At 39.3% G+C, this 9,476-nt stretch overlaps 1 protein-coding gene across 2 annotated transcripts in view; it reads left to right on the top strand.

Annotated features, from left to right (window-relative positions):
* Positions 1-287: 287 nt before the first annotated feature.
* The window catches only part of LOC138004448 (metabotropic glutamate receptor 3-like), a 20,326-nt gene continuing 11,137 nt past the window's right edge, over positions 288-9,476 (top strand). Inside the window, exons 1-4 of one of the 2 annotated variants that reach the window (XM_068850966.1) lie at positions 288-449; positions 632-816; positions 2,670-3,013; positions 3,962-4,186. In XM_068850966.1, coding sequence (XP_068707067.1) covers positions 2,744-3,013; positions 3,962-4,186 — 495 coding nt within the window. In that variant the 5' untranslated portion in view covers positions 288-449; positions 632-816; positions 2,670-2,743. Of the gene's footprint in view, positions 450-492; positions 817-2,669; positions 3,014-3,961; positions 4,187-9,476 lie in introns of those variants that run through there. The other variant, XM_068850965.1, reaches the window with a different exon arrangement.

Here is a 9,476-nt window from a genome sequence, read left to right as displayed (position 1 = left end):
AATGCAATGATCAACAGCGGGAGCTTTGTCAACTGTACTCAACAGCTACTCAGTCGCAGGAAACAAGTCAAGTTATTATTATTTTATTATTCAAATTTTATTTTGCGGGCTTTCAGGGCTACGCACATCGGAAAAAGTGACGTCACACGAAACTTTTTGCTGAAGGCAACACCACACGAAGAGGTTTTTCGAGTGGGGGAGGGGACAAAAAAAAAATCATCTAAAAATTTACATTAAATTTAAAACAGGAAATTGTTATTGTTCATTCATTCAGTCATATTCAGAAATTAGTAATGAGTGAGCGGTTGTACACTCATGAATTTCTCCCTTCAACTGAAGCTGTTTCACTTCTCAAGGCACACTTAAAACAACGTAATTCGAAGTACTTTGGTGGGCAACACGTAAGAAACACGATGGGTCGGCGTTCCATGCCGAAGACCCCAGAGGAGGTAGGCGGATATTGACTGATACGCAATCAATTGATGTCATAGAAATACGATTCTTCATATTTTTAGTCGAAGTTTTACTTAGAAAGAAAACGAAGGCGAGCACTCGAGATGTTTCAGCTCAATGAAAAGCGTTGAGATTCAACTGATTTACAGTCATATTTTTTTTTCTGATAAAACTGTAGACAGATAACTGAAGTGGACATCCTTCGTGAGAAAAGCATGCCAGAAGCTGTGATCTCATCTTTGATCACCATGAAGATGGACTGAATGATGTGTCATAGATCCACGGGAAGCCCAAGATTATGACACATCACCGCATTGCACAGGCAAAGATTTTGTGAAGCACTGGACTGGGCGAGTTTGAAAGGTAGGAGACGATCTAGGAGCAGGGTATGTTCTTCGGTAAGGACACCGAATGTTGCAACGTGGTGTTTATATAAATACTCGAGCGACCACTTGACTGAGCCGGGAAGATTATTCATTTATCCAAATTCCATTCTAAATTGACTTGATTGTTATACTCCAATTAAACCCACGGGCAACCAAACAACAACTTCTTCAATGTTCCAGTGACTTAAAATCAGCTCATACATTTCATGTTATTCTTTGTTGTATGATGGTTATTATGTTTACATTCCTCAGTGATCGTTCCTTTCCCTGTCTTTCAAATTAAACGTGAATTGCGTTACAATGCTAGACTTTTTACATATACCAAATCTGGTAGACTCCGACTTTTTCAAGAACGGTAAAACCAATCTAAAGAAAATCGTTTATTTTAAGCATACGACGCTTCGTGTTACTTCAGATAGAGTGTCTTGTTAGCTCTGGTTCTCAAATACAGTGTTAAAATGCATGCTCAGGCGCGACGTCATTGTCCCATTATCACTCCTTTATTTTATTGTTATGCCGATAACAATATCATATTCCGCGAGCGCTTTTGAACTGACACAATCAGTTTGAAGCTCACCAATTCCATCAAAATATTCATATGACTCTTTCTTTCATCCACTGCCGAGTTAAACGAGCCAGTACTTCCACCGGTCTCGAATCATTGTGCCCCTGTATTCTGTGCTCTTTGTTCTTGTTGCATTGAGTTGTTTTGTTGTTTTCGTAAAGCCAGCATTTCTACTATGATTTCGGAAATCGAGAGTGACTTTGGCGTGATATCTCGTACGGATTAACAGACACTTCCGCCATTTATTTTGCCGTGGAAAAGCAACGCGCAAGATCGAGCTAAAGCAACCTCGTGTGTGTTTGAGACATTTGTCATTGATTTCTCTGATTCTCGGGTATGCAACGACCCCAAAATCCCAACAATTTGCGACTCTGTCCCGTGAAAATGTTGAAAATGCAACTACATTATAGTCAACCCAGTAGTGAAAATGCGACCCCATCCAGCGGCACACCCCTAATAGTTCATCAATTGGAAGTACCCCCCCCCCCCCCCCAACCCTTCTCCGCTTTATTCACTGGCTGGTTCCATATGTACAACAATTGTTATTAGGATCGCTTGAGCCGAGTGAATTTCTGACATAACGGGTCGCCCTTCCCTCTTTCCACGCATAGTATCATATCACACATGCTGGCCTTTTATCATGGATTGCCGCCGGTCGAATCCAAACAACATTGACAATAAAAAAAACAGAACATGATAATGTTTATTGAGCGCTTCCCGAAAAAATGGTGGGGGACAGAACAGCTGGCCATTTACAAACGCCGCCGGCGAGATGAGAAGAGACTACTTAAATAGAACACCTTTATAATTAGCAGCTACTCGTCAGAGTAGGCAACGGAAACTGCGGCCGGGATCTTATCACTTAACCACGCTGCCTTGAACAAAGAAAAATTCTTTGCGTCAAAATAATTTATTTGAGAAGTAGTCTGCGCAAGTTTGAAGACAATTTTTTTGTTTAGCTGGCGATTGCGTTGCGCCTTTTTCTAAGCGATGGTTTCTAGACAGTACGTGACGTATTCACAAACCCCGTGTGCACCAGTGACTATCAACAACACGAAAGACACCATGAAGACATTGTGAAGCTGATAATTACTTTTTCAACATTGCTAAGTTATAGGCTCAAAGTGAAAGTTATAGTGGATGCGTAGTGATGAAAGCAGGTAAAATAGAGCCAATTACGTCCATTTAATTTAGATTTAAATAGGTGTCACTTATTGTAGCATTTGATGCAAATTCAGGCTTCACTAGTTTAGTTTTAATTGCAGATTCCGTTGAGGAAATTTTATCACCCGTTCTCGCAACAACAAGGACTGTCAGGTTTAGCGGATGCCAACCAAGCATGGAGATCATCAAGGCGACGGAATCTGCATTGTTTGTTCGGTTCGCCTATCTTCTTAGTTTTCTCTTTACGGCTTTCACCGCCAGAAACATATCTGCAGATGGTTCAATGCTTCAACCCTCAACCGAAGTGGCTGTAATTGATGGCGATGTATTTCTTGGTGGCCTGTTTCCTGTTCACGCGAAAGGAATTGGATCGACCTTCTGCGGAGAATTGAATGAACAAGTTGGCATACACCGAGTCGAGGCTATGTTGTACGCTATTGACCAGGTAAAATAGATTTATTTTCCTTTTACCAGCCCCACTATTTTTGCACAGCCGAAAGTTCCCGTCCAACGGCACGTTTTACACACTTCTCGAGAATATCATTTTCGCCATGCAAATAACGTGCTAACGCCGAGCGACGTCAGTATGACGAACGGAAAAGAAGGTAAGTCTTTTTTTGCAGACGAGTTCTTTTTTGCAATAATTGATATAAGTTGCTAAGAAAAAGTTGGTTGTAAGCATTCGCTAAACCGTAAAAATGAAATTAGCCAAACGATATCAGTCCTTGTGGTCGGAGTTTCCGTCTTTCAAGTATTTTTGTTTGCTTTTTTTTATTAGATTGTCAAATCTATTTCAATAAAACTAAATTAATGACTTTCCTGATTGGTTTACATATATGACGTTTGTGTGAGTTACTATTATTTTTACCTTATAAGACTGGCAGGAAGTATGTACTCGGTCGTGAAAATTTAAAGCCATTTTTAGCCACAGCAAGATGATCACAGTTTCCGTGCTATGACGTCAAGATGTGCGATGTTGACTTTTCCGTCCGTATTGCACTTTTTTAATGTCATACTTATTTACTTGATGGTTCATTATACCGGCAGTCTTACCTTCGCAAGCTGTGTATACCGAACACCCAGACGTCGCGAAAGTCTTGAGCCGAATTATCTGCTCGATCATGAAGGTGCAAAGGGAAGCGGAAAATAATTCCGCTGCTACTATCAAATTTTCTGATGGACAAAACGGCATCACTCCATCATGAACAAATTTATTCCATTGAAGACTTCAAATACATGCCATTGAATCATTTGAGTACCCCCCTTAAGCTTGGTCTATTTTTGCAAGCGTAATGAAAGCGGGCGAAAGACGCAAGTGCGCACGAATCATGCCACTCACGCAAGACTACACAACACTTTTTGCTTCCCGCTGAGTCAGTTCTTTGCTCTTCAGGTAAACAACAACAAGAACCTTCTTCCAAATATCACGCTGGGTACAGAAATCCGTGACGATTGTGGTACTGTCAACATAGCCCTGGAACAATGCTTGAACTTTGTCCTTGGAGCTCTTGCGAACAGGGAACAAATGTGTCCCATTTCAAGGGGTCTCCCAGAGATAAACAACAAATCTCTTTTGGGAGGAGTAGTGGGGCCTTCGTACAGCACCACCACTGTACAGGTAAGTTCAAAATGCAATTGGCCATTTCCGAGGTCCTATCTGCTTCCTCTTCAAAGCGAGTATAAGTCCAAAGTTTTTCTTGTGAAAATTAGTTTTCATTTATATGTAAAATAGAACTAATTACCATCACAAAAACTTCGCATTTAGACTCGCTTTGAAGAGGAGGCAGATATGAACTCGGAAATGGCCAATTTAACCCTATTATGATCTATTATCACCATTTGAATCAAATGGACCGTAACAGTGATCGAACTACCCATTAAGTAAAACTGCTATGTGTCAAGAGCAACTGTTTAGGAGCGTACAACTCATTCTCGTCCCCAGCACCCTCCGTTTCTTTTGATCTCGTGTTTGGCGACGGAGGGCTCTGGTCGTAGCCAATAGGGACCTTAAGATTCTACAACGGCGACGTCAACGATAATGCCACCAAACAATAGCATTTAATGAGCAAAACAATCGCTCTGCACGTGTGGTGTGAAAATTTGTACATTTCTTTTCAGTTGTCGGCAAATCTACAACGGGAAATGACCAAATCTTAAACTCTGAGGCACATAGTGACGAATTTCATTTTTTAAAGCTTGGTTTCAACATTGCTCCTCTCACTTCAATAGGCTAGTTTCGAATTGTGCAGCAACAAAAGAACAAAGTCGAGGTTCAGGGGAATAATTTGCATTTTCCTTTGTTTTGAACAATACAATATGCTAATTATTCCCCTGAACCTCGACACTGTTCTTTTGTTGCTGCACAATTCGAAACTAGCCTATTCCTGAATAGTTCGGGTAGATTATAGAAGTTCGATGAAATGGACTAATGACGAAAAATTTTGGAAAATGAAAACTTGCAATTTTGAACGACGTTTTCGTTGACGTCGCTGGCTCGCTGCTGTACTTCTTTGACTGATAGGATATGTGTAGGATATACTTCTGCAACAGCGGCTTCAAAGACCATCTAATTTTTGGGTTGTTTATTCCACGAACAAGGCAGTCGCGTCACAGGAGCCTCACAGGTCAATGTATTTATCATGGGTTACGTAACCTCCCTTGGGTGTTATGTGACACTTTGTCACAATGGTTCATTAGCGGGGTGTCGGTATATATACTGCGTTGTCTTCATTACTGGCTTGCCAGTATGGCAAACCAGTTGGAATCTGTGTTTAGTTTCGTGTTTTTTTTATTTTTTTTTTCCGTGTCGGTAAAAGTCTTGCCTGTCACTCCCCTGCTAAGTAGTGGCTTTGTGCATAGAGTCTTGTCTGTGTATTTTGTTAGGTTTGAGGGGGCTGGGGGAATACGTAGATTTCCTTGATGCACACAGATGAACGATTAATTATTAAACCCGCAATGGCGTCGAAAGTCGAGGTAACGGGGATGGCGTTTTAGTGGAAAAAATATACCTTTATGAGATCAAGAATGGAACGTCAATTGGAATAACGAAACAGGCGGGGAAAATAAATATCTGGAATCTTAAAAGCGACGAGGGATGGTCTTCGAGAACAATTGCCGTCGGATATGAGAAAGTGTGTGTTGTTTCTCATCTTATTTTATAAACTGTGCTGGTATGTAGAACACTGACAGTAAGTGGGAAATTGAGTATAGGTGTAAAAGGAATCGAATGTCTTGAATGTATCACAGTGTTTACCGAAGTGGCATCTCATTTGTCTGGCAATTGGCATTTAATTTGCAGTCAAGCTGTACAGTTTTCAGGTAAAAAAATAATTGAAAATGTGACAGTGAAGAATTATTGGAAAGAAAGGTTGTTGTCTATTTTGTGCTTTGGAAAAGGTTCTTTAGAAAGAGTTCAATCTTGAACTGAAAAATATATTTATTTGCATATCGTATGGTTTGTGAGACGGATTGTTTCTTGTTTGCACGCACGGAATTGGAATAGAAAGGGTTTTTTTTGTCTCCAATAGCAAATATTTAGTTAGTTTCAATAAATTTCATGCTGGAAAAGGTTTTTGTGAGATGTTTCAACTGTTGTGATTCATTGTGCTGTGTAGTATTCGAGTTTAACTAATTTGCATAAGTGAGTTGAAATTTAATACGCATTAAATAAAGATGACAGGAATGTTCTGGCAAATGATTACAGCTGGCGATCGTTTTTGGGGTCTTATGCATTATGCATAAAGACCCCTAAGTCAGAGGCAGATCTTGTCAGTATGTCACTTTGAGGACGAGAACACACGTGACAGTCTGGCTTGTAGACTGGGTACTAGTAATTGCGAGTCATTGTTTCAAGTGTCGGCCATTTTGCTTCTAGCGTTCGTCGTTTGTATATAAGTCTGCGGTCGTTTTCCCTGTTTTGGGAAAAAATTGAAGAGATTTCCGTCGCAGATTAGTTGTAATTGTTCAAGGTAAGCTATTTCTGTTTCAAAGTTGATCTTTCGTGCTGTTTCAAATTGGATTTCTTTCCTTCTTTCATTTCGAAAATTAACTACACTTTCCTGGCTTGTTTGTTCTTTGTTATTTCATCCAGGTGACGTCGCTGAGTGGAGTTTCCTCGGCGATATCGATACGGGAGTTGTTTACTCACGCAAGCCAACATATCTAGACTCGGCTTGTGTTTAGTGCGGATCGCACTGAAGCTAAGACGCTTTCGCAAGCCCACGTTCATTGGCTTGAAATTCCGGTGTGCGTTGCACCACATACCTCACAAGTATCTCGCAAGCTATCACAAACCAGTATTTATCGGCTTGAAATGTCGGTGTGGGTTACACCCCAAAGTGAAAGAGCTATTGTACTCTAAAAAATAATTGCATTGAATAAGAGTTTTGCACTCTCAAAGAATAGTATATTTCGTACTCTTACTGCTGTCTGCTACTAGCCGCCAGCATGGTAACAACGATCGAACAGTACCGGTCAACAGCGGTCAAGGATCGGTTGTCACAACAATTTTGTGAAAGCCAAGGATGCATTTTCACGTGTGCGAGGGCGATTTTGGAATACGATGCTTTTGATGTTTCGCTTAAATGTGTTTTACTTGCCAATATTAAAACAAGTTGTTGGACATTACAAGTCGTGTAAGGAGGTGATGTTTTGGTTTACACAAATGATGTGCTACAATGTTTACATCCCATTGCTTACAAGGCAAGCAAATGATGTGGAGGAAAATCCATGTTCTAGAATATTTGATATCATTGATCCAACAAACTTTGTGTCCGCTGACTCCAGTCAAGGAAATGAAGCAATCTTTGGTGTGAATGCTGGTAAGCAATGTGTAGCAATGTCACTTACTGCGATTATATACCGTCAAATACAAGATAATTCTACTTTGAACAATTCTACTTTGATAACTCTACTTTGAACAATATTTTGGTTATTGGAAATAATCTATACAGTTCTATAAGATGTTCTGAGCGAACAAATGACTATTTGCTGTTAACTGGTGTTCCAGACATGGTTTCAATATTTGTTCATGACATCAAACATTGGTCCACATATGTCTCTTAGAAATTCACTTCTAGAAGTATTTTCAAACTCTTAACTGAATTACAATAATTGTTGTTTGTTAACTACTGGCATTAATACACTATATTGTAATGAATACACTTTAACAAATATTGAAACCATGTCTGGAACACCAGTTAGCAGCAAATAGTCATTTGTTCGCTCAGAACATCTTACAGAACTGTATAGATTATTTCCAATAACCAAAATATTGTTCAAAGTAGAGTTATCAAAGTAGAATTGTTCAAAGTAGAATTATCTTGTATTTGATGGTATATAATAGCAGTAAGTGACATTGCTACACATTGCTTACCAGCATTCACACCAAAGATTGCTTCATTTCCTTGGCTAGAGTCAGTGGACACAGTGGTTGCTAGATCAATGATATCAAATATTGTAGGACCTGGATTTTCCCCCACATCATCACCTGTATTTTCAGGTATTGCGAATGCTGTGTGTACCATCAATGTTTATTACTGCTACTCCAGTAGATCGTAGATGCTGCTAGTAACACTGTTGGATTCTCAGGATTCATTGGAGCATGTCTATAGATTTTTACTACAGTGTGGTAAATTGTTTTGATCAAATGGCTTTTCCCAGCACTACCTGACCTCCAGTTATAAATAAATGAACCGGTTCAACAATTTGTGACTTCAGGCTGTTGAGGTTTTCATTTATTTCTAGTCCATGAAGGCACCCTGTTGAAAGCTTTGCATTTCATTTTTAATTATTTAATGATCTAACTGATTCACGTAATTGGTCATCAGATATTCCTCTTTGCTGTTTATACATTGTTATTGCTGATGGACTGTGATTTCCAGTAGTTTGGGAATTTGCACCAAGCTCTGAGGGTACATGTTTATTGAACATCTACTAATGATTCATCTTAGAATTCTAGTTGAATTTCAGCATTCTCTTGATCATTTATAAGATTGTATGAATAAATGACAGTGTCATGCTTGTTTTTTAGCCATTCTAGTGCTTCTGTTACTAGTAAATAGCTGATAGAGATGCTGTAGTGTGCACCAAAAGTTGTCTTAAGTGTGCAAATTGCAATAAGAGAAAGATTAGCGGCAAGTCATCGATGTAAAATTCTAAACAGGGCCTGAAATTTGAAGCATACTGAAGAAACCCATTTCACTGCTACATTGTGGCAAATTTTCAACCAATCACGCATGGACGCATGGTGGGCAGAATGGAGTTAAACTAAGCATAAGACCCCAAGTACGCATTGCGGACCTATTTTTAATTAAGGTTAGAAAAAGATTTCAGTATAGTCACTCTTGTGTAAAATGAAGTTATTGTTAACTTGAGAAAACAACAATAGGGTCGTTTATACGAGAGAAAATAAGCCGCGGCTTACTCTGGACGCGGCGTACATAATACGCGAAAGGAACTATTTTATACGAGTATAAACTCCCAGGCCAGGATAAGCCGGGGCTTGAGAAAGCTGTGAACGTAGATTTTGCATCATTTATAAGGGCTGTTCGCGTTTTATTTTCTCTCGTATAAACGGCCCTTATATTTCTTTAACTTTTTTAAAGAGAGAGATTTCGCGCAAATTTTATTTCAAGCTATTCAGTTAATAATAATAATTTAATAATAATTTATTTACTTATAACGCGCAAGTATCAATTTACATTTTCACCTGCGCGGAACTAATATCCAGTTGAAATATTATTTCTCGCCATTGGCTTCGTTTGCGTGATCATTTACTGGTGTTGACATTTAGGAGGTAGTTGTTTGGTTCTAAACGAGTAGGAATAGACCAATTCGGCTAACTCTTTGTTGTACCCAATTCAAATCTCTAGGGGTTAAGATGCTTTGTGTATTGCATTTGCATGATA

Source organism: Montipora foliosa, chromosome 5 (assembly GCF_036669935.1).
Source record: "Montipora foliosa isolate CH-2021 chromosome 5, ASM3666993v2, whole genome shotgun sequence".
Lineage (NCBI taxonomy): Eukaryota > Metazoa > Cnidaria > Anthozoa > Scleractinia > Acroporidae > Montipora > Montipora foliosa.
This window is presented reverse-complemented; position numbering and strand designations above follow the sequence as displayed.